Below are 25,211 nucleotides of genomic sequence, written 5' to 3'. Positions count from 1 at the left end.
GGTGTATACTGGCTTGTGAGGGCCCACTGTCTACACCTCTTCCTAATTCTGCATCTGAGGATATCACATGGCAAGCCGGAAATCAGCCATGGTGGGAGTATTTACATCCCAGAAGTGAGTGACGGCTACAAGTTAGAATCCTCCTCCCTCTGCCCATCACTGCTTGTTAACCATCTACTACCATGCTGCTAATGCCTCTCTCCCTCTCTCTCTCTCTCTCCCCCTCTCTCTCTGTCTCCTGGGCACACTGTCCCTCCACTCTCTACCTTTTCTGTTCTGTTTCCCTTAAGGAATAGCTTCTGCATTCCAGCCACGGGTAAAATCACATGTGGCCATTGTCTTTACAGCACTTTCAGTCATTTGTCGAACAATCACACAAATAACTGTTAGAATTATAATCCACTTAAATGGCAATGCAGGGTTCCTGAGGAGGTTTAAAAAAAAAAAAAGAGTAGCTCAGTGTTTCTCACCCTTAGAAGCACATCCAAAGGTCCTGGGGTCTCTAGAGAAAGGCCAGTGCCCAAACCCCACTAGAGGAAACGTCTGAGAACCCCACCTTGGGGTTAAGACTCCTGCATCTGTGTTGTGATGGGTGACCCATGGCGAGGGGCGAGGACCCTGGACCAGGCGGCTCAGCAGAGACAAATGATGTTATTAGCAAAATATCAATTTCATCTTGTTCGATAAGGTTATGAGCCACCCTGTTGATTCATGTGTGGGAACAAAGAGGAAGACTAAGTCTGCCGTGCGACGTGATATAGTAAGAGAGTCGCCAGCTTTAATCCCTGGGCCCGCATGTCTAGGTCTAGGTGACCTTTAGCATTTGCACGCAAGTCTGCATCAACCCCCGCCTATGGAAACCTGCATTTCCCAAGTATCTGTGTTTGGAAGGAAAGGAAAAGACTTATCCGCATTTACAGTTTCTCCGTTCTGCGTAATTGTGTACCTGTGTGATCTGATATCAATAATTGTCTTTGCGACAGTTTTTTTTTTTTTTCCATGTATCTGATGTCAGTGTTTATGATGTCAGCTCATGGGTCATATTATTTATACCAGCCCTCTGTACTGGTGGCCTCTGTGTATAAAAAGCTGATGGAGGAAAGAAACAGACGGTGGGGAGACCTTTTTTCTTTTTCTTCGATGCGATGTTAAAGCCATGTCAGGAGCGACTTTCTGCCTATCTCTCTGCGCCAGACCCCACACCACACAGACTGTCACCAGGTCTGCCATGAAGGCACTTCCTTGCTCATGAAACATTTACACTGGCAGAGACGCAAGCCACACGGACCCCATGATGCGGGCATCCCGTCCTACCTCCCCCTCTCTAATTCTTGTGAAAACCCAGCAAGGCAGATGTGGTCACGTCCATTGTTAAAATAAAAACACACAATGGAAAGAGGCTTTGTGATATAATGAGGGTGAGACTGAGATTTGCCACAGCTCTGGCTTCTTCCCATGATGTCAGAAAATGTTTATCCTAATCTTAGGGTAGAGTTGAGTCTCCGTTAGCCTGAGGACACATGAGATCCCTTTCTGGGCATGCAAGTGCAGAAGGAGCCAGAACCCAGGCTCCTGGACACATGGATCAGGCAGAATGGTGGACAGAGTGCTGGACAGGGAGTCCTGGCCCCTGTCCAAACTTCCTGAGTGACTGTGAGCAAGTTGCTTGCCCTCTCTGAGCCTTTTCTTTGTCATACGAGGGCGTTGAAGTGCTGCTTTTCAGTTGGTCCTTTATGATATCCTGGGATTGGGTTGTAGCATCGAGAGGGTGGAGGGGTAAGGGTGCTGAGCCCCCAGCCCCCAGCCAGGAGCTTGCTTTTATCTATTTTACATATTCATCTTCTGGGAAAGCTCTTTTTTTTTTTTTTTTTTTGGTTTATGTATTTATTTTGAGACAGAGAGAGAGAGAGAGCAGGAGAGGGGCAGAGAGAGAATCCCAATCCATGCTGACAGCACAGAGCCCAACAAGGGGCTCAATCCCACAAACCATGACATCACGACCTGTGCCAAAATCAAGAGTCAGACGCCCAACTGACTGAGCCACCCAGGCGCCCCTGGGGAAACTCTTAATATGGGATTCAACCAACAGGTTTGGAATATCCTGGATGAGAGGACCCCAAGGTCTCCTCCAAGTGGCCACGTAAAGGCTGACTTTGAGCTAGGCAGCAGGAGGAAGAGGGAGCCCGCAAGCACCTTTCTGAGCTGGCTGTCTGTCCCGGCCGGTGCGCCAGGAGCCATGGCCACACCACAGCCCTCCCTCCGCCAGGCAAGAAAGCAGAACGAGGTGGGGTTGGGGGAGGGGAGCAGGCTGTGGCCGCACCTGCCCTGAGAGGAGAGCAGGGACCTATGTGGGTCACAGGGCAGGCGCACCTGTCGAGTGAGGTCAGGATGTGGTGGGGTGCCCCCCGGAAATCCTGCACGATCCTTGCCAGGGAAACCCACCAATGCTAAGCCTCTGTTCCAACACTTGTTCCTGGTGCGCAGCGTCAGAGCCCAGGCAGCACCGAGCAAGCCCCATGTCTGCTGGGTGGGGACCAGGTCCCGGTCACAGTGGACCGGATAATTGAGGAAACAGGGCCACGAACAATTGTCTGTACCAAGGCTTTTCCCACAAAGTATTTGAGAACTGTGAGGCCAAGGAGGGGAAGAGAACTGCTCAAGCTTGCAGTGAGTTAGCTGGTCACCGGATACCCCCAGGGGATCCAGCTTCAGTAAGTCTTTAGCTACTTGATTTACCAGACGTATCTCTGCTTTAGGTATGATCCGTAACTGAATCCTCAAAACAACTCTTTAGGGCGCATATCTGCCTCCCAAACCTAGAGATTTAACAATCAAGGCTCAGAGAAGTGCGGGAACTTGGCAAAGGACACACAGCCAGTAGGTTGGGAGCAAGGATCCGAACTCAGGCCTGCCTGCCTTGAAACCCCGTTCAAAGCTTCCTTACTCTTTCCAAGCTCTGCTTCTGATTATGAAAGCAATGCATGCCTGTGGTGGACCCCCCGCCCCCACAAGGAGTTTAGAAAGGTGTAAATGAGAAATCGATGCATTTACCTGATAAAATCACTCCCTGGAGAGAGATCTCTTGTAAACATGTTGGAAATGATTTCCTTCAACATTTTTCTATACCTATTTGCAAATGTGTGTGAATTTTCGACAAAATTGGGGTAAACACAGCTGGGTTTTCTCATTTCTTTCCCCTCTCAGCCCCCACTCTCTTACAGCATTGAAGAGTTTCTTTAAAATAATGCTGTGAAAGGGTGGAAAACACTCGGCGTGACTCACTCCGGCTCTTTTGACCACATCAGGCCACCTAAGAGTGGTCAAGCCAGCTGAGACCTGAGCACACCTTAACTGCCTCTCTCTCCTGTCCAATGCCACCCCCCTTCCCCACCAGATCCCCAGACATGGGCTTCCAAACATTGCCACCTGATGTCCCAGAGACCCTTCTGGACTTCCCAGTCCCTTGTATTAAAGTTTCCCCCAAAATTTTACGGTCCCAGAAATTTACTTTGATAGCTTTAAAAAAATCAGTTTTCTGTGAACCAGAGGGCAGGAGAGCAGGGCAGCGTTTCACGGAAGGTGAGAGCACAGCTTTGGGAATCCGGCAGACCTGGTTTGAAGCCCAGGCTTACCTCTTACTGGTCGTAGTAAGAGCCTTGGCCAAGTTAATTTATCTCCCCTCTGAGGGGACCTGGTGGTGAGCAACCTGGAATACAGTGGCTAGAAAATGCTGAGCAGCCACCGTGATGGCGATGGTGGCTCTGGTCACTTCTGCCATTGTTGGGGCCAGGATACAGCGGATTGTGACATTCCGCAACTGGTGGCATCACACGTCCACGCCTTAGAAGCAGGTCACCCGAGTGGGTTTACTGCTATCACTCTTTGTGGGGGGGGGGTGTCTAAGGCCAAGGGAAGACTGCGTCCCTACGTAGATTTTTACATTAACTAAACCTCATCAGCAAGGTTTTCCAAATGTCCCTGGTTTTATAACGGAGCCCAGACTCGTCTTCCCTTGGCTGGGGTTCCTCAACTCTCTGCCCCCCTCCAGTGCTTGAGGTAGGGGTTCAGGCTACTTTCCTTTCCAACAGCCAGGCCTGGGCAGTAGGAGCCCAAAGCAGATAAGGTACACAGAACTGTCCTGTGATGCCATCGGGGAATGGAAGGTTCTGAGTAGCCCGACTGCTGTACTTATAAGATAATGCCAAACACACAATGAAAGGATCCCTGATCTGGTCCGAGAGAAAGCTGGCCAGAGGAGGGTGCCCGGTGAGCGCCTCCCACACTCTCTAGGCAACTCCCTGCCGCCGTGTGACCTCTCCGTGCCTTGTGTCCGCACGGCCCAGAGGTCCTTGGTGATCTTCCTTCCTCCCCACTGTATAGAGGCAGCGGCGCGGCCCCTGGGAAAGGCCGTCGGTGCCGAAGGCAAGAGAGGTAGGTGTGCCCGGCATTCCTGCCCTGCACGTTTCTAGCTCTCGGAGTGTGAACAGGTGAGCTTGCTCGCTGACCCCCACCCTGAGAAGGTGGAAGAGGAAGTCTGCCCCCCTCCCCCCGAGGGATGCCGGGGGATTAAATGCAGTGGCATCTGCTAAATGAACGGTCCACCAGAAGGTAGAGCACATAGGAACAACCTTCCCTTGACCTTGAAAGATATAAAGACAGGATCAGGATTCTGTAATGGAGCTTGCTAAGAGATGTGATGATGGTTCTTTTATTAAGAATTCTTAAAAAGTCACTGAGTCTTGATTCCTAGGATTAAAAGGGGCTAAATAGGGGGCGCCTGGATGGCTCAGGGGGTTAAGTGTCCAAATCTTGATTTTGGCTCAGGTCATGATCTTGCAGTTCATGGGATCGAGCTCTGCCTTGGGCTTTGCCCTGACACTTCAGAGCCTCAGAGCCTGCTTGAGATTCTCTCTCTTCCTTTCTCTCTGCCCCTTCCCCACAAACACACACACTCTCTCTCTCTTTTTCTCAAAATAAATTTAAAAAAATAACTTAAAAATAGGGGGCTAAGTGGCTGGTCTTTGGAGACTATCTTTTTCACTCATCTCGCTTTGCAGAGGAGTAAACTGAGGCCCAAGTTCTCACAAAGGAAACAGCATTGCTCCAAAGACCAAGGGGAAGGTATGAGGCAAATTCCAGCTCTGATCCTTGATATCCCAAAGAAAAGGGAGAAAGAAACCAAACGTTCAGAGCTAATTTTAATTAACTCATTTCTCTTTTGCCCTTTCTTTATTATTCCTAGAAGCAATTATATGCCTCATACTCTCTCTCCTACCTCCAGCCCGTGCATAAAACTGTCACCGATTAAATCAGATTTTCAGCCATTTCATTAGGGAGACTCTGGCTCTCGGTCTCTGGGGGGCATTTTCGCTCTGCTCAAATAAAAGCCTCTCTCAGATAAGTTAACCCCTTCCTGGAGATTACAGGAAGCCCATGAGCAGACCACTGAGGGCTGTTGAGACCTTTCGGGTTTTTCTGAACAGCGCGGGATATGGCGGGCTGGTGTGCGCGTGCACCTGCAAGCCGGAAGAGACCAGGCCTCAAGGAGCAAGGCAGAGGGAGTGTGTCACCCCGGGGAGCTCCCCGACCTTTGTCGTGTCACCACCCTGGGTATGTTTCCTTTCTTGAACAGACCTCCATTTTCCCACCTGAACAATGCAAGTTTCAAGTCTTTCTTTTTCCTGTACCGGACTCCATGAATCCCCCCCACCCCCCTGCAAATCGCACACGAATGCTTGAGAATTACTAAGTTGTCGGGAGGGAGTGAAGTCAGAATTCGCTTTGATAGATAACAAGGTCTTTTCCCCACAACTTTTCTGGAATGGTGGTGTGAGGGAAGGAGACAGGCGGGTGCAGGCTAGAGGCTGCTGCCGGGAAGGGGCTCCGAGGGGGGACATGGGATGGCTGGGATGTCTGGAGGGCTGGAAATGACACCCCATGTCGGGTGGGGGAAGGGGAAAGGTACAATCCCTGGTGTTTAACTGATGCTGGGTGCCACGTGTCAGGCTGCGGGGAACAGAATGGCACTGCTGGGGGTCCTGCGACAGACAGCACAGGGCACTGCAGCGTGGGACACACTGGGGGGCGGGGGGAAGGCCAGCCTACATGTTTCAGAGTTGACCTCTCCCCAGCCTGTGCTGAGAGCTTTCTCGAGGCCTTGGCCGTGACAGACAGGGAAGTTCAGGGTCTAGGGTGGCTGATGGGCTCCAGGAGCGCACTCAGAGCAGGACAGAGGCAGCGGGGGCTTGGTGGGGCGTCCGTGCAGGGCACACAGCTGCGGTGCTCTGTATGGGGCAGGTATCTGTCCAGCCAGAGGCTGTTCGCTTCGCTCCCTCCCTGGACGTGTCCATGGTGGGGCCTCAGAGGCGGCCCCCCACCCCCGCCAGGTGGGCGGGATCCCAGGGGCCTGCCTTTGTCTGGGTGTTGGCTCAGGACCCAGCACCGAGCTGCAAGCAGTGAGGCTCCCAGCCACTCCACCGGCGTGGTTTGTCGCACACTTTTGAGGAGCGCATTTTCCTGAATGCCTTCACTAGGCGTTAGGAGCCAGGGACTTAGACAACTCATCCCTGCCTCCTGTTTAACAGTGCTGCTGTTAAAACCTGCCTGGCCTGCAGGATGGGCCCTGCTGGGGTCCAAGGCATCCCTGTGGGTGTCTGAGAGTGGCCTGATGGGGGAAAAGGGTGACTTACACCCAGAGGGGTCTCACCCTTAAACTGTCTCTGTTGTTTTTGGTCACAAAGACCAACAGGATTAGACGATGGGGTTCTTACATCTGAATGTGCGGCCCATTCCCGCCACGCTTTTCGTGGTGTGTTATGAGCTCACAGCTCTTGCAAGCTTGTGATGGTCTCAGAAAGAACACAGTACTACTCTGAACTGAGTTATGATTGAGGAACTATTCATGTAAACATTCAAAATATATTAACTTCCCAGCAAAATGAATTTTGGCCCTTTCTCATTTCCTAATACACGATCCCACCTCACCACTCCTGCCTCCCTAAATTAGGAAGTGATGCAGACCTCCCTTGATCTTGGGAAAGCCTTGCTGTGAGCATAGACCTTTCTAGAATCTGATCTTGCAGTGCATCGAGGAAGGATCTAAGGCCAGGGTGGGGGTTGTGTTGGCTGACATGTGGACTCCTTCATGCTACTTGGGCCTGTCCCCAAACTGCAGACAAAGAAAGGGGTGGAGTAGAAGTTTCCAGCTGGGCTGGGCACCAGCTGGGGGGACCCTGCCCCCATCGATTCTCCTGTTTATCCTCACGAGACAAGAATGGCTCCTGTGCATGGGTGGGGCCTTCTTCTCTGTGCTTCAAAGAGCCCGGGAAAACACATTTTCTGTAATCACCAAGCGTTTTCCTAAAATGCTTGTATGAGGGTCCAGAATCTGAAGGTTTACTGGGACGGACAGCCAGAAAGTACCCCGTAAATGGCAATAACAAACACGGGGTTTATGCCAGGCCAACGTTCCAAGTGCTTCTCGCGTTTTATCTGTTAACTTTGCAGCCACAACCGAATGTCGTTGTATCATCATTCCCTTAAACGGGCAGGAAAAAGGTCAAGGCCCAAGGTGACCACGCTGGCTGGCGCAGAGCCAGAACGTGAACCGTGTCCTACGTGACCTGAGACAAGAGGCTTACCTCCCAGGCACTCAGTTCCCCTTGCTGCACAAATGGGGCCAGGGGTGTGGGGACGTTGCGATAACCAGTGGTCACAGCAGATGTATGCGTACCGTGGCGGTGTGTGAACGGAGCCCGCCACGATCGCATAGCACGGTTACGGACTTTCCCGTCTACACTGCTGGTGAGAGCATGCTGAGAACCTTCACGTAGAAGAAAGTTGAGGCAGAAAGTACCCTGTCCTCTCCGTCTTTTGATTGTAAAGCCGGTACCTCCTGAGTGTTGGGCCCCGAACTCCAGGTGCACGGGGTGGGGGGGGTTGGGGCCGGGGTCTTGGGTAGGGAGGCTGATGCCCATCCAGAACACCCCCCACTTTGCACACGGACACCGCTGGCTGCTTTCCGACAGCCAGGGTGCGGAGGAATGGAAACTTCTGCCACCAACAGCAGTCGCTGGCAACTTCCCTCTCTGTGGTTTTCTCTGTCATTCCCTTGATAAAAGAAGCAGAGGGCTGAGCAAATGTAACCAACACTCACGAATCTCCCCTTCGCATGAAAACACCCGCCCCTCAAGTAGTGAGCTGCCGAAAAATGATGCACGATGTACTCTAAACTGGGTCATTCTTCACCCAGAGGGTTCGGCGCCTGGCTGACTTGCTGCGTGTATCCCCTGTGCTGTAGGCTTCCAGCGTCTTCGACAGCCCGGGAAGAGACAGCGATGGGAAATAGCATGCGATCCACCCCGGCACCTCCCGAGAGGCCTGTGCCCAGCCCAGATGGTAAGTCTGGCTTCTCGGGTCTTGCGCGTGATGCTAAACTCCACCGCTTGACAGCTGGGGGGCCCAACACTGAGCCATGGGGGAGCTGACAGTGGTTGAAGCTGGGCCCCGGGTGCCTGGGCACTCGATGCACCTGCCTCCCTTGTTTGGCGTGTTAGAAAAGATTGAGCGGGGGCGCCCGGAGCAATGGCTGGGTCACTGGCATTGTGGGATGGACTTTCAAGAGCGGCCGGTCCTGCCCTTATTTGACAAGTGGGGAAACTGAGGCTCATTAGGGCATGTAATCAGCTATTCAAAGAGTCAGATCTCCAACCCATGCCTGTCTGATGCTGAGACATACGCCCTTGCTGACTGCACCCCACCACCCCGTGAGAGGATATGATCGTGAGGTGAATATGATCAGAGCTCTGCAAATGCTTTTGCAGAGAAACTTGACGAAGCTAGAGAGAACTCAAGGGAGTCTTCCTGGAAAGGAAGGAATCTTGAGTCCCCCTGTTAGGATCATGGGGCCACCTTTCCAGGGGGAAGGCACCGTGTCACAGCCCAAGCAGTAATGAGAGAAGTCAGGTCCCCACGGCGCTGCCAGGTGGAGGTGGGACTCCTGAAGTAACAGAGCCCTTCGGAGATTGGCCAGAGAGCTGCAGAGGGGACACGGGCAAGCAGAAGGCAGGGGCTGAGAGTGAAACCCCTGGGGCTCTGGGGTGGAGGGGACAGTGGCGGCGCACTGGGTCCTCCAGGGGCTGTGGAAGGGGGTGGTGAGGAGGTCATAGGGGATCTATCGGTGTCCCCGGGGTGAGCCCCCTTGGGCCACTTCCATCTCCTATCTTACAGCACAGTGTTCAGGCTTGGTCTCCCTCTGCTAATAGCCTGGGTCCCCCCCCCCAACACTGCACCGAGCAGAGTTCACACACCCAGATGTCCCCCGTCCTGCCTGCCCCGAGCGGACAGTGGCGGCCACTCTGTCTCTGGCTCCTTCCACAGTGAAAGATGTCTTTTCATTTCTTCCAAAAGGGAGATACCCAAGCTATACGTGGTCTCGTGATCCCTCAGATGCTCTCAAGTGAGCCACCCCTCCAGCCCCTTTACCCCCCATGCAAAGCTCTGAACTGTGTGCCCTTATACAGCCCACCTTCTCCAAACCATCTCAAGTCACAGCCTCCTTGCAGAAAACGGACCCTGCAATGCCCAGGGCTCAGCCCAGGACCCATGCACCCACCCACCGAAGCCATTTTGTCCTGAAACGTCTCACACCAGGGCGGGGGGTGCCACATGCTTGAGCAAACCCCGTGAAAACACGGGCCTACAAGGGCTTGCTCATTTGCCCTTATTTTTTAAATGCAAATTCTTGCCAAGTAAGTTTCTCTTTTTCCACTGTGTGGGTGGGAGGTCACCTCGAAAAAGGAGGCGGAGGGGTCTCCCCGGCCCCCCGCCCCCTGGTTGAGAGAATTCCCCAGGTGGGACCCCGTCTGTGATCCAGGCAACCACATCAAGCATTAGCAGCTGGCTTTTCCATCCCCCACCCCTGAAAAGTTTCCCTGGTGATGGGTCCTAATTTGATTTCCTCTTTTTTAAATTTTTTCTGACATCCACTTGAAGGAGGGAGAAGAAAATGGTTGTGGTTCATGCTGTATTAATTCGTTTGTGGCCAAATGATGTTTTCAGGGAACAGGCATCTCCTGAGCTAATATGCGCGCTTACTCATTTGGTTAGGCGCAAATGCCGAGAAAGTACTGCGGGAAGTGGGTGGCATCAGGCCAACATACAATAGAGCTTCCTCTGACGTGGGCCCGAGTCCGGGAGAGTTAAAAACACCCAGAGCCCCAGGCCCTACACCAGGAGGTCAGCAGGAGGCCAGCCTGTAAACTGCAAGGCAAACAGTTTTCTGAGCCTTTAAGAACTGTGTCGTTCCCCCAGGCAGGACTGTGAATGCCTTGCCATGTGGCTTTGCCCATCCGTTTTGTCCTAAGCTTTCCAGAACATTCCCGATCACTCTAGCTCCTGGAGAACAATATCACAAAACCCCTGGGAATGGGGCAGGTCTCAGAGACACATGACCTTGCTGAGCTTCTCGTATTGCCCCCCCCCGCCCCCTCCCCCAGAAGCCATATGACCTTGGGTAAGTCACTTAGCCTCCCGGAAGGCAGAGCTCAGCTCTCCAATGGAGAGCAGAACATTCCCTCCTCACAGCAATCACAGCCCAAAGTAGCTACCTGATGAATGTGGGGGAGTCACTTTTTTTTTAACTCCACTTGGGGTTCCCTGATTGCACTAGGCTAGGTCTAAATGGGCCTGCCCCCCAAAAGTTTTAAAGCGGTTGAATTGGGGGTTCCATGACTTATTTCCGAATCATCCCAAAGAACGCAGTTTGTCTACAGTTTCTCTCCGCAGTTCACACTCTTGCTCTGTGCCAGACACAGGCAGCACAGAACTGAGAAATACCTAAGAACTCCCATATAGCAGGGAAATAGCATATCTCTACTTTAAAGAGGATTTTTAGATCTTTTCCCACACGCTACCTTTTTATTTTTTCCCCTCCTCACCTTTCATCACCGTGGCCTGAAGCATGGGCTCACTGACAGAGGTAGTAATGCAAACCCAGGCACCGTTCAGACCCCTTTCTGTGCAAGGTTGGAAATCACGCTAAGCAGTGCATTTACATAGCGTCGTGGGTGCTGCCCCAAGGACAGCACTGATGGGAGGGGTTCTGGGGAGGAAGAGGCAGGGGGCAGGGAGGTCTCAGCCTGGCGCTTCTCAGTGAATGATTCTCAGACCACCTGCATCAGAGCCTCTGGAAAGTTGTCAGAAATGCAGATGGCTGGGCCCCACCCCAGATGTGTTCAGCAGAATTCCATGGTAGCGGAGGGAACGACCCGAGGAATTTCTTACAAGCCGCTCCCTCCTGCCCCCACCCACTTAAGCTGAAAGCTTCCGCTGTCCTCGGACCCAGCTCTCAGTCCTGCCTTGACTCTTAACACACAACGAGAGACGAGAGGGACAGTTTGTTGCCTCAGGGAACACCTTCTCTGGTGTCACCTGTAAATCAGGAATGACTGGAGTGACTCAGCACTTATGACGCACCAGACACAATTCCAATTGCTTCACACACATCCACTCTTCCTCCTCACAACAGACGCAGGAAGTAATCACTATTATCACCTCCACTTCGCAACTGAGGAAACTGAGGCACGGGAAGGCCCACTTACTTGTCGGGAGGCCACACAGCTGGGATCTGAAAGAGGGGCCCTGAATCTAGAGTCCATCCTCTCGCTGCCACATTACATGCCTGCAGACGACAGAATTCCAAGGAGCTCACGTGTTTGGGGGGGGGGTGTTGATGGTGGTGTGGATGGGCGCTTTCTAGAGTGAGGGACGATGGCCACCAGATGGCCACCAGATGAATTCACAGACAGTCCAGTGCCCCGTAAGGGAACCTGCCTCATGTCTTTGACCCTTACCAGGGTCTTACTCATCCCACTTCTGGCCCATAAGATGGTTCTAGGTGGAAGGCAATCATTTAACTTTGACGCCGAATACACAACTTCTGAACATGTAATGGATACCATACAAACCGTGATTTCACGCTGCGTAGAATGGGACTAAAGGTTTTTTAAAGCAAAGGAACACAAAAACACTGCTAAGTAGATGGTGGTATGGGTGGCGCTCGGTGGCATAAGCAGAAGAGCAGGTGGTCAGGAGCAGAGCCTGCCCCCTCTGCAGCTGGGTGAGCGGGTTCTCAGACCGGGCGCTCAGCTTGCTGCTGTGTGCTCCTGAGCCATCTCTTCGCCTCTCTGTGCCACTGGAGAGCCTCAGGATCTAATCAGTCCCAATCCACCCCGACTCATAGATGGGGAAGCCAAGGCTTTGGACAGAAAAGAAGAGGTGGGCCGCCGTGTTTCATTTTCAAGCCACAATAAGGGACCCACCGGCACACGCCGTGGTTCATGGTAATCAGCAGAACGTGGTAGACCTTCTACCGGGCCAATCTGCCCAGCCCTGACTAGTTGTGTGTGTGTGTGTGTGTGTGTGTGTGTGTGTTTCCTGGAAAAGATGCTAAAAGTAAGGCCTGCTTTGACTCTCCTGAGCCCGTGAGTTTGGGCACGATTCAAGGCACTACCAAGCACTGGGCTGTTCAGCTCTTGGCCAACCGACTGCGTTCAGAGGCTGGTGCCAACTTGGAACCCGCCTTTAGTGCCAGCCTTTGTCTCAACCTGTCAAGGGACAAGCAGTTAACTGGGGAGAGCCTGGTAATTACGTGCCAAGGAGAGCTATGTGGCCTGGGGACAGGATCAGCAGCCTGACACCCCCCCCCCCAGCTGTCCCCTGCCCCCTGCACACAGTACTAACACTCCTAACACTCCCGCAGCGCAGCCCTTGTTTCTTCCTTTCCCTTTTCCCCAGGGTTGTGTGGAGCATTGGAAGTAAGGAAGGGCTGGTTCTGCTAGAATTATAAAAGGGAATCTACTGAAAGGTTTTTAGCATTTAAAAAGAAATGGTAATGATACTACAAGGAATGATAATGCCAAAAAAAAAAAAAAAAGGTCCCTTCTCCCTTGACCAAGTAATTTCTGTGGTTAGTAAGTCCTGCCTGGTTTTTCGGCCTTTTTGGATTTGTTTCCCACTTTACACTTTTTTTTTTTTTACAATGTCTTCAATCTGACTCAATGTCAGTATCAGTAAATATTTGGTCTTCTGCATTTCATCTTCTGTTCTCACCAAATGGAGTTTGTTTTTGGAAGAATGGAATCGTTTCAGATGTACACATCTGAGAGGCTTTTCAAACTTTAGGGCGCTATTGGCTGAGGTTGGCCTTGGGTTATGTAATGATAAGCCCACTCCATAAACGCAGAGTCAGCGGCCTCTCACTGGGGCAAGAGCATCCTGAATCCAGACCCGATCATACAGGGCAGATTTTGATATTTCTCATCTTTATACATGAAGAAGTCAAGCTCAGATTGGCTAAAAATAAATCTCTCCCCAAATCGCAGAACAATTAAGTGGTGGGATTTAAGGCAGAGCTGACTGATTCCAAAGCCCGTCCTCTCCTCTGAAAAGTCTCTCTGGATTTCCCCTTTATGCACAGCACATATTTTTCACTCTCTTTCCTTATCTTAAATCTTCAGGAATCCTATCCATGCCTGTCCTTAGTATCAATCACTTATCTGATCGAATTCCAGCTCTCAGCTCTCCATAAAACCTGGGGCTCCTGGAGGACCAGAGAGTATGTTTGAACTTTATGAGCAAACTTGACTTCCTTACTTTGCATGTACTCTGGGGACCCAAGCTCAGGGAAGACTTTGATGGGGTCCTGGCACTGGACCTCATGTAGAATGACTGCCCTCCGGGGCTCCTGGGTGGCTCAGATGGTTAAGCGTCCAACTCTTGATCTTGGCTCAGGTCATGATCTCACAGTTCGTGAGATCAAGCCCCACATCGGGCTCCAGGCTGACAGCATGGAGCCTGCTTGGGATTCTCTCCTTCTCTCTCTGCCCCTCCCCTGCTTGCACGTGCTCTCTTTCTCTCTCTCTCTCTCTCAAAATAAATAAATAAAAAGAACACCTGCCCTTCCCAGCGACGTGCAAACCAAACCTCAGTTCCTTCCCCTGACTTGTGTTCTGTCTCCCCAGTGCTGGTGAGCCAGCTGACAGGGATGGACCTGAAATTCCCTGCACAGGCCCACGGCAAGGCCATTACCTTTAACCAAAGGCCCCAGAGCAAGGTTTTCTCAGTCTTGTTTAAGTGTTACAGCTATAAAAACACCATCATTATGGAAATTCCACAGGAAACTCACTGCTGTTATTGTGAAATTGAAACTCTCCAGCCCCTGAAGCCTCTTTCCACCCTTGAGACAATGTTTTTATACTGGGATCGTGTTTTTGTTTCTGTTTTTAAAGTAAGAAAGACGGTTGTTTTGTTTCGCGGTCTTAGTCGTGAACCCGGACATCAAAGCCCCAGCCCTCGTGTAGACGTGCGGTCTACGTCAAGGTTCTGTGATTGTCACAGATAACAAATGCTGTGCCTCACCTTCCAGCACTTGTTTTTCGCAAGGGGCTGGTTGTGTGATGACCACCCGCCATGCGGCTGCCACCAAGCAGGGTTCCCTCTCTGGGACTGCTTTCTGCAGCACAAGGGCAGCTTTTAAGAGCCCAGAAGCACAGGGACGTCTCCTGGCTTTCAACCCTCAAACCCACTCTGAGCACCCGAGACGGCGCAGTGGGGGCTGGACTGGGGTGGGGGGTGGGGCGGCTCCGAGATGGCTCCTCCTGAAGTTGACACTCAGTCCCCCAGAGCTATGCCAACCTCAGGACACAGCTGGGGTAATGGCCTCAAAGGAAGAGCCTAGGGTCCCGGGTGGGGGGTAATAGCAAGAGCACCAGCAAACCTCCTGGGGACGGGAGGGGTGGGGAAGGGGAGACCGGATACATTTCTGGCAGAGGGCACAGCCTGGTCCCAGGCTCTGGGGACAGGGCATCCTGGCAAATTGAGGACAACAGGATGGCTCTTCACTCTGCTCCTAAAGGCAATGGAGACCACGTTAAGTGGCCCCTTCCTTTTTGGGGCCAGCAGCCCAGATTTCCGTCATGAAGATGTTTCCCAGCCCCTCATTTTCCAGACTGACGCAGGCCCCCGAGGGAAAGGGTGCATCCGCGCTCAGAGTGGCAAAGTCCGCGGAATGGGGGCAGGCTTTATGGGAAGCTGAACTAATCCTCTGCGCCGGGTCCTCCTTTATGGGCACAGAGGCTTCCTAGGGACTGTACACTATGTTGTATTCGCAATCACTTTTCCGTTCTTTTTCTTAAGGGGGAGGTCCAGATTCACATGAGCCTCATGCCCCACGAAAGCTGGAACCCCCCCACCCCTTATCAGAACTCAGGACTCCTGGCTTAAAGCCCGACACCGGGGCTACGTCGTGCTATTGAGCCCGGGGCTGGGCGACAGGAAAGGACCTCGTTTTCACTCGGCAAAGCGGGATGTGAGAGAGGTGCCCCACAGGGTCAGGGAAGACTTTGCTGGGTCAGCCATCCCCTGGCCGGGCACTGCTCCTTCTCATGAGACCGGACCCCTTTCGGTGACTGTGGCCACCACAAATCACTTTTGGTTTCCATTTCATGCCCCAAAATGCTTGGCTTTTATCTGCTTTGTTGTCTGTGGCTCAGCTCCCTCAAGTGAGCAATGCATCTGAATGTGCTGTTCCACGCTGACAGCTGGGGTCTGATTCATTCTTACTCATCCTACTACCGAAGCTGTCTTTTGGCTTCGTCTGTCCTGGCACTTGAGGGCTGGAGAGTCCCGGGTACAGGATCTGTAAGGGGCAAAGTCTAGCGGTCCCAGCATGAGGATGTCTGGGTCCCAGAAAGTGGCCGCTTTGGGCCACTAAGCCTGCCACGCCCGAGTGGCAGATTTTCCTGGGGTGCAGGGGGCAGGTGACGACCCCTCCCGTGATTATTTATGTATTCTCTAGAATGTGGGTGTGCCCCTGGTAGGTGCTCAGTAAATAACTGCCAGATGAGAGAATACATGATATGTTACCCAGAATTTTGAGTTCAGATGCTCAGCTAAGCAGATGGAGTGATCAACCCAACACTGTAGCAAACAGGTGCCGAATTCACCCATTTGTAAGGCATAGTATCTCCCCCACAATGTACCCTAATGTTACCCCGCACCTAACGCGCCTGGATTACAGCAAGCCCGCTAAGGCTGCTTCACAGGGATTTTGCTTAGTGCCAAAAACTGCATCACCGTCCCTTTAGCCCACGGTCAGCTGTACTCGCGTGAACAAGACATGCCTCCCTTTCCAAAACTTCACCAGAATTACTTTCAAGGTACAGACGATGAAAAGCACTTACTTTTTCCTTCCACCCCTGCCCTAAAGCCCCTACTAAATAGATCCCCGATTTCTACAAGGAAGAAGTGCTTTGTGGAGCTTTGGAGTTAGAGTCTTTGGGTCCCAGTGGGTCCTCAGAAATCATGTGGCCCAACCGTGACACACGCCACCCCCATATGTGACCAACGGGGACCTGCAAACCCCAGGGAGGGTGATAATAAAAGAGGATTATATAGCCCCTGATCATTCATGGGATCCTGCTACATATATTCACCTAAGCTCGTATGGACCCTGGACTGATGTATTCTTAGCCCCACTTTAAAGATGGGGAAATTGAGGCTAATAGGTGTTCAGGGACACCCTTGCCCGAGATTACTTGGATTAGTAGATACAGTGGCAGAGCTTGAAGCCAGATCTCATGGCTTCGGCCTCAGGACCTGTGGATCCCTCACTTCTCAGAGAACGTCAAGGCCTAGGCAGGCTTGTGATGGGAGGAGGTCTTCGACCTTGGGGTTCCTTCAAGCTCGCTTGGCACCATTTCTTTCTTTTCTTTTTTTTTTTTTTTATTAAATCTTTAATTTTTTTATTTCTAGGAGAGAGAGACAGACAGACAGCGTGAGCAGGGGAGGGTCAGAGAGAGAGGGAGACACAGACTCTGAAACAGGCTCCAGGCTCTGAGCTGGCAGTCAGCACAGAGCCCGACGCTGGGCTCGAACCCACGAACCGCGAGATCATGACCTAAGCGAAAGTCGGACGCCCAGCCGACTAAGCCACCCAGGCGCCCCTCGCTTGGCACCATTTCTGAAGGGAGGAGGGCCTGCTGTAAACCGCTGTTTCACAGCAAACCACGTTCTCCAGTGGAGAAGTCCCCGGGAGGGATTTGTCCTGGCCTCCCCTTCCCGGGGTTGCCTTTCGGTTCCCTGAGAAGAACATCTGTTGCCTTTGTTTCCCCAGGACCCGACAGCGACTTCCTGGCCGTGCTGAGTGATTACCCATCTCCTGACATCAGCCCCCCCATATTCCGCCGAGGGGAGAAATTACGCGTGATTTCTGAGTGAGTCGGCTTTCCAAATGTTTCACCGTCTCTTACAAAGGGGGAGCACGATCTGAGTGGGAATCAATAGATCTTAGCTACAGTGCTCCAGTTCCACCTGGGCCCTGCTCCAGTTGTGAGGTGAGGAAATTGGACCGTACAGCAGATCTTAGCGCTTAATCCTTAATGCTGCCAGCGCTCTAAAACCTTCAATGGCTCCCCATTGCCTGGTGGGTAAAATTCAAATTCCTTAACTTGGCTTTTGAGACCCTTTGGGATCCAACGTCTGTTTCTCACATTGGTCTCATCCCCCACCATGCAGCATTGTATTACAGACTGGCACAGTGCAGGCTCAAACAGCAAGACCCACGGGTTTGAGAAAATGCCTGATGATAAACAGAAAGTATTGTCCCCCATCCTGTTGCCTGTGACTCAAAATGGGCTACAGAACAAACGGGGGGCTCTCAACCCCTTTTATTTAGATTCTCATTGATACAGGGGCGCCTGGGTGGCTTAGTCGGTTAAGCGTCCGACTTTTGTTTAGGTCATGATCTCGCGGTTCGTGGGTTCGAGCCCCGCGTCGAGCTCTGTGCTGACTGCCAGCTCAGAGCCTGGAGCCTGTTTCAGTCTGTGACTCCCTCTCTCTCTGACCCTCCCCTGCTCATGCTGTCTCTCTCTCTCTCCCCTAGAAAAAAAAAATTTAAAAAAAAGATTCTCATTGATATAGACAAACTAAACTATCTTGGTTCCATTGCAGGGTATAATTCTACATAGTAACATTATTTTTAAAAAGCCTCCTATTGTGGCTTATCACCTGTGGATCCCCAAAGAATGGCTCAGTGCCACAGCACAGGAAGCGTTCCCGGGGGGCTTAGAATGAGGGACATACTTAGAAACTATATTTCCCTATGGAGAAATCTGAGTCAACATGATCCATGATGGGTCTTAAAAAAGAAACGCCCCAGGTTAAATCTGATTACCCTGCTCATTCCTTCGCTTTGCCACTCACGTATCCACCCCTTCCTACCTGTTCTTGTTCTTACAGCGAAGGGGGCTGGTGGAAAGCCATTTCCCTGAGCACTGGTCGAGAGAGTTATATTCCTGGAATATGTGTGGCCAGAGTTTACCATGGGTGAGTACATTTCTGAAACAGCATCTGTAAAGCATGGTATTTAGTGGTGCGTGAGGGCACCCAGTGGAAAGGAACTTTCCAGGGGCTCATTCTTGCTCCGGCACAGTCCGTAAGGAAGGGTGTGCCTTTGGAGACCCCCATGCCCTACCTGAGACTCCATTTTCCCATCAGTAAAGATGAAGGGAGCTGAACCTTTCAGCTCCAACGCTGTGCTCCTGGCACATAGCAATCAACATTCAGGGACTATGGGACGCGGCTCCTAAAAGTCAGCCTGTCTGGGCTGCAATCTCGCCTCTGTCACCTACAGGCTGTGTGACAGGGGGCAAGCTCAACGCTTTACGTCTCAGTTTCCTTCCCTTGCCTGTTGGATGGACTCTGTAATACAGAATGACAGGGACGGGAATACACAATAAGACCAAAGTGCAGGGCGGTTCAGACAGCAGGTGGGAGAGTATGTGGGTCGCTCTTGGAATGATGCCTGGTGTTACAGTAAGTGCTCAATACATATTAGCTGTAGTCTTATTGGACCCCACCCAGAACACAGAGAACTCTTACTGCCCCAGGAGCTTCACGTACCCAACTTGACCAGTGGCGAAGTCAAGGAGAAACTCTACATGATCACAATCAGTTTCCCCTGCAGTTAGGCAGGGAGGCCCTGCAGCATGACCGGCGGCTCTGGAGGCCAGCACTCCTGCCGGCTCAGCTCCCTTCCGGGGAGTCTCCCACGGGATCCACGGAGGAGTTACTTCACCTCCTTGAGCCACAGTTGCCTCGTCTGTCAAGCTATCAAGGCCAAACCTTGGCATCCAGGAAGGAAGGAAGAAAGCATCGATTTGTGGGTTTTTTTGGAAGGAACCAGAAATAACCGCTTTACGTGCTCCCCTGTTGAAGCAGAGATAACGGCGTGAATATTTTGAAGAACATGTCATCTCTTGCATTTCATTGCAGGATTATGGATTGTGGGAATAAGTACCAGAAGCCATTTCTGAGCTTGGCGTGATGGAGGGGAGCAGCAGCCGGGCAGTAGCTGCTTTGCCAGCTACGTTCTGGAAGAGTCGGTCACATGACTCCCCTAAGTTACTGACCCATTCATTTTACACCTGCATCATCACCCACATGCTGAACATATGGTGCTGGGTGCCAGCAGAGGCTCGGGCGCTCAAGAACCCAGATGGGCGAGATGCGATCACAGCCCTAGGAAGGCAAAAGATGTCTTTAAAATACAGAACCGGGAGAGAATACAGAATAGTTCTGGAATTTGAGGTCTGAGGAAAGTGCCTTGGAATTTCGGCTTTCCCACTTGTTGACATGGGGAAACGTGGACCAATTACTTACTTACTCTGACCCTCAGCCTCTTCATCAGTGAAAGGGAGACAATGCTACCTGTCTTAGGGAGTTCATATGAGGATCAGACTTCAAGTGCCTAATGTGCCCATAATTCGTATCCCTGCATGGGTATCGCTGTGGTTTTCATCATATTCGCTCTTACGAGTGGCATTCCACCCAAGGATTTGGGAGGGTAATGTTTGTCCAGACACTAAAATAACTAACACCCCGTGCACGGTGCAAAACTAAGGCGGTAGTTGAAATATCAGGCCGAATCATGATCTACACAACGAAAGTGCTCCTGGAGGCCAGTGCTTAAATAAACAGTATCTGGTTATAAGTCTGTGGTCTTTTCCCGGCCACAGTGACCCGCTTGCTGGCCTGGGGGTGCCACCAGAGACGACAGAGTGAAGCGTTACGATCTGCCCCAGCACACATGGACTCGGACCTGGGGATTAAATAAGCCACGGATCACTCCCTAAAATGTGGAGGCTGTTAAAGAGGATGTACAGTTGCTTCTGAGTTTGCCCCGGCCAAGCGCTAACGAAGCATTCTCTCCTCCCACGTTGGGACCGGGCTGGGACTGCTCTGCAAAATGAGCAAGGACCCGCTTCCTTAGAGCATAGATTCCTTTGTATGGAGATGCTTTCTGAAGCCTATTCAAGAGCCTTGGCTTTCCTTTGGAAGGTGAACATTCCATTCGAGAGCCGGACCACAGCACAACTGTTTTATTTAAAAAAAATTTTTTTAATGTTTTTACTGTTAGGCAAAAATAAACCCAAGAAACACAGAAGTGCACGTCAATGCACGGTGCGAGGACAACTGCGTTTAAAATATGTTGAACGAGAGAAGGCAGCAGGGAAATGTAATGACTGCCGAGGGGGCCTGTGAAGGGGGTGGGATACAGCACCACCACATCTTTGTTTCTTTCTTGCATCCACTTACTCATTCACAAATACAAACCAAGCTCAATAACGTGGACACAAAGACAATGCCCAAACAGACAGGGTCCCTGCCCTCGTGGGTTGTGAGGAGGGAGGGACAGGGACATCAGAGTACAAGAGAGAGGCACCTTACGCATTTGGGAAGCTTGTGTGTGACACGATACAGACCCAGGCACATCCCACTAGCACTGGAGAACAGGATGAGAAAGATGCTTTGTGCATCTTTGTGCCCTCACCGTCCGATGTAACACCTGGCATGCAGCAGGCACTCAGGAATCTTATTTGAAAGATTAAAAGTATGAATGGGGGTGCCTGGGTGGCTCTGTCGGTTAAGCATCCGACTCCTGATTTCAGCTCAAGCCATGACCTCACAGTTCACGAGTTCAAGCCCCACATCGGGTTCTGTGCTGACTCGGGTTCTGGGCTGACAGTGCAGAGATTGCTTGGGAGTCTCTCTCCCTCTCTCTCTGTCCCTCTCCTCCTCTCTCTCTCCTTCCCTCTCAAAATAATTGAGTAAACATTAAAAAATATATGAGGGGAGTACGCCTGGGTGGCTCAGTCGGTTAAGCCTCCGACTTTGGCTCAGGTCATGATCTCACAGTTCATGGGTTCGAGCCCCGCATCAGGCTCTGTGCTGACAGCTCAGAGCCTGGAGCCTGTTCAGATTCTGTATCTCCCTCTCTCTCTGACCCTCCCCTGCTCTCTCTCTCTCTCTCTCTCTCTCTCAGAAATAAATAAAACATTAAAAAATTTTAAATATGAAGGAAGGAAGACAGGAAGGAATAAACAGAGGCCATCGCCCTCCTCTTTTTAATCCTAATGGTTTTATATGAACTTGACCTTGTTCTTAATTTTGGTACCACCTGCCTGTTTGGCAGGGCACGTGCCCAGGACACTCATGCTGTCTTTCTCCTCCCCAGCTGGCTGTTTGAAGGGCTGGGCAGGGACAAGGCGGAGGAGCTGCTTCTGCTGCCGGACACGAAGATGGGCTCCTTCATGATCCGAGAGAGTGAGACAAAAAAAGGTGAGCCACCTCGACGCCTCTTTCCACGCTAGCGCTGAGACGGGCCTGTTTTGTTCCCGGATGACTCACGGCCCGGCTCATTTTCCCGCCTCCCACGGTGCACCCGAGCCCATCCGACGCCATGAGCTCCTATAGCCCACACAGCCCCTGGGGAGGCCATCATCAGAGTGGGAATCCTCGGGGCGGGTGGCGGAGACCTGGCAGCGCACGGTCACCTGTCAGACACAGTGAGCTCGGCGACTCCCGCTGGAAAGTGTCCCCATCACCGGGGAAGGAGAACAGACGCCGGGTGTCGGCAGCCCTGGGCCAGAGCCAGCAGGCATCCGTCAGGCCTGGGCTGGGCTCCCAAGCATTTACAATCCAAACTCTATGGGATGCGGCAAAGGCAGTCCTAAGAGGAAAGTACATGGCACTCCAGGCCTATTTGAAGGCGTTAGAAAAAGCACAAGTCCAACATCTCACAGCTCACCTAAAGGAACTAGAGGCAGAGCAACAAGAGCACCCCAAACCCAGTAGAAGAAGAGAAATAGTAAAAATCAGAGCAGAAATAAACAACATAGAGACCTAAGATACATTTGAACTGATTAATGAAACCAAGAGTTGGTTTTTTGATAAAATAAACCAAATTGACAAACCTCTAGCCAGGCTTCTCAAAAAGAAAAGAGAGAGCAACCAAAGAGACAATATCATGAATGAAAATGGACTTATTACAACCAGCCCCTCAGAAATACTTCTGCGAGGGCTGTATTCTCCCCCGTGGGGCCGTTCAACAATAATTGTCGCCTGCTTGCTACAACAATAATTGTGTTTATAGCACGCTTGCTACACAGGAGAACTTCACTACTGCTTCCCACTGCGCCCTCCAGTGAACTCAGACCGCTTAGGCAATCGGGACAGGCAGAGGCTTACTCGTACATACTCGCTATGATCGTTACTATTAGTTTCCTTACAGCCCACACATTAAGTTCAGTGAGGGGGCGCCTGGTGGCTCAGTTGGTTAAGCATCTGACTCTTGATGTCACTCAGCTCATGATCTCATGGACCATGAGACCCAGCTCCATGACAGCACGGAGCCTGCTTGGGATTCACTCTCCCCCTCTCTCTCTCTGCTCCTTCCCCCCCCAAATAAATAAATAACCATTAAAAAAAATAAATTTAGTGAAAACAGCATAGCAGGGCTCTTCGTCATGGTTCAGAGCAAGAGCTCTGAATTCTAGTTTTGGCTGTATGAACTACTGAGAAGGTGCCTGTCTCCCTAACTCTTTCCCATAACGTGGGAGTAACACCAGCAAGGTGCTTCACACAGTATCTGGGAGGTAGTAAGCACTTCAACTCACAGGAGCAAAACACTTACCAGTGAGGGCTTCCCCACGCTGAGAATCACACCTTTTTAAAAACAGAAGACACGTTCAGCCTGTTTCTCGTGTATTCCTTATAAAGAAGAGAAAACGTGGTATCTGGGAATAGTTCCCATACACCTGTTAAGGGCCAGCGTGGCTTGGTGCAGGAGCCTTTCACTAAAACGAGCATCAGCGTGACTTTGGAGAAGCATAGACCATATATGCATGATAAAAAACAATTCAAGGACAACTTTTGTCTCAAAATGTCGATTGTGCTGGGGGGGTGGAGGGGAAACAAGATCAAAAGGCAGAGACCAAACCTTCCAGTGCCTGTCCTGGGGGTCCCCAGAGGCAGGAGACCCAGACTCACATTGAACTCGTAAGCAGGCATGGCCAAGCGAGGGACGAACCCAGTTAAGGTGCAGGAGCTGATTTAAAAATAAAGACACTACCGGGCAGATGTGCAGCCGAGCTGGGGCTGGGGTGGGGGTGGGGTGGGGGCTGGAAGGCTCTGTTCCCTTGAGTATGCAAAGTTCTTATAATTTTCCACCTGCCCCCTTTGACCTGCTCACCATATTCTAGTTCCTGCCATCGTTACAGGAAGACGGAGAGTAGACCTGGGGCAAAGATAGGAACGCCCGTCTGAATGTTCTAGAAGTCCCATTCAGGATGAGGGTCAGACCCCAGAGCTGCCATTTCTAGGTGGTGTGCTTCTGGCCACAGCGCTCTGGGGCTCTGAGCCTCGTTTCTCCATGTATAAAGTATCTGGGGGCGACACCTCCTGATCTTTCTAAGAACCATCAGAGATGTTGCTTGGAAACAGAATAGCCCCTGAGCAGCACATACAGACAGCAAAGCTCAGCAAATGTTAGTGTCCTTCTTTCACTGCGTAATGAACACCTTCACTCCTGGCACCCAGGAGGCAGAGCAGAAGGGACTCTCGAACATGACCTAGGTCCAAGCCTCGTCCTTTCCACTTGGGGAAATTGAGGCAAAGAGAGGCAAAGGCGCTTGCCAAAGTTCTACTTCACTGATCCACATTTAAGGAAAACCAGCACGTTTGACATCCTTCTTACGGCTACCCAGAAAACGTCTTAATTGCCACTTTTTCCAAATTTCTGAGAACGCCGGAATAACCAAGAGGGCGCAGGGGACCAGGAAGTGGTGCGGCGGGCTGGCCTTGACCGGACAGGGAGGGAAATGGTGTGCACCTGGGAAGGGCTTCCGAACGGCCGCGGATCCCGACTTGCAGGGCACATCCCAGCTCTGATCGTGTAATTTCCAGAAAAGGGCGTGGGAACACCCTGAATGCTAGCCTCAGAGCAACGACTAAGCAGGTGCGCCTGAACACCTGTCTGCAGCATGGCTGCTAACGGAGCAGGTGCCTGTCCTCTCTGCAGAGGAGCTAAGTCCCCGAAGCTGGGGTCTTGGCATCCGCTCCTCCAAACCCAGGACTGCGCGTCTGGGTATTCCTGTATGGCAAGACTCAGAGAGTCTCTCAGCCGCTGCCGAGGTGGGCCTTCAGCTGATCGCCCCCGAGGGGGATGTGCCGGATGCCTCTGACTTGTCTTCCATTTCCGGCAGGCTTTTATTCCCTCTCGGTGAGACACAGGCAGGTGAAGCATTACCGCATCTTCCGGCTTCCGAACAACTGGTATTACATCTCCCCGAGGCTCACCTTCCAGTGCCTGGAGGACCTGGTGAATCACTATTCCGGTAAGAAATCCCCCATCGGGACAGATCAGTGAAGCTCCCCTTTCCTCGCTGCCCTGCGGTGCCTGTGTCGAGGGTGAGCATGGGTCACCCGCACCTGCCAGGGATTGGCTTGGCTCTCACCCCGCTTTCCCAGGATGCTCTGTTCTGGTTAATGCAGGCCGTCGATTTCACACTGAAACAGGCTGTTAATGTTGCGTCAGTAAGGAAAACGCAGCTAAGCTCAACCTCACCTCCCTTCTACCTGCAGATGAAGAGAATTAGCACGGCCCACTATTTGCAACCGCAAACAGTTGGCACTTCCTAAATGGGACCGTGTGTTTACGGGCCCCTGGAGCTGTGTTCCCTCTTTCTGTCTGGCCAAATCCTCCTCAGCCTTCGAGCCAACAGGAGGCCGCCTCCTTTGATACGTGTTTGCAGGACGGACTGCCTGTCTGCTCCCGCAGAGGCTGGCAGAACGGGGTCAGTCTGCCTTGCGGC

At 51.8% G+C, this 25,211-nt stretch overlaps 2 protein-coding genes across 4 annotated transcripts in view; one reads left to right on the top strand and one right to left on the bottom strand.

Moving 5' to 3' along the window:
* The window catches only part of TG (thyroglobulin), a 254,014-nt gene that overhangs the window by 63,950 nt on the left and 164,853 nt on the right, over positions 1-25,211 (bottom strand). The gene's annotated exons all lie outside the window — the stretch shown is intronic.
* SLA (Src like adaptor) overlaps positions 1-25,211 on the top strand; it is a 35,100-nt gene that overhangs the window by 4,613 nt on the left and 5,276 nt on the right. Inside the window, exons 2-6 of one of the 3 annotated variants that reach the window (XM_039240197.1) lie at positions 8,300-8,397; positions 17,174-17,273; positions 18,298-18,384; positions 21,575-21,678; positions 24,603-24,734. In XM_039240197.1, the coding sequence (XP_039096128.1) occupies positions 8,337-8,397; positions 17,174-17,273; positions 18,298-18,384; positions 21,575-21,678; positions 24,603-24,734 (484 nt within the window). In that variant the 5' untranslated portion in view covers positions 8,300-8,336. Of the gene's footprint in view, positions 1-8,125; positions 8,398-17,173; positions 17,274-18,297; positions 18,385-21,574; positions 21,679-24,602; positions 24,735-25,211 lie in introns of those variants that run through there. The other 2 variants (XM_039240200.1, XM_039240196.1) reach the window with 2 other exon arrangements.

Source organism: Hyaena hyaena, unplaced genomic scaffold (assembly GCF_003009895.1).
Source record: "Hyaena hyaena isolate Hyena2069 unplaced genomic scaffold, ASM300989v1 scaffold_169, whole genome shotgun sequence".
Taxonomy (NCBI): domain Eukaryota; kingdom Metazoa; phylum Chordata; class Mammalia; order Carnivora; family Hyaenidae; genus Hyaena; species Hyaena hyaena.
This window is presented reverse-complemented; position numbering and strand designations above follow the sequence as displayed.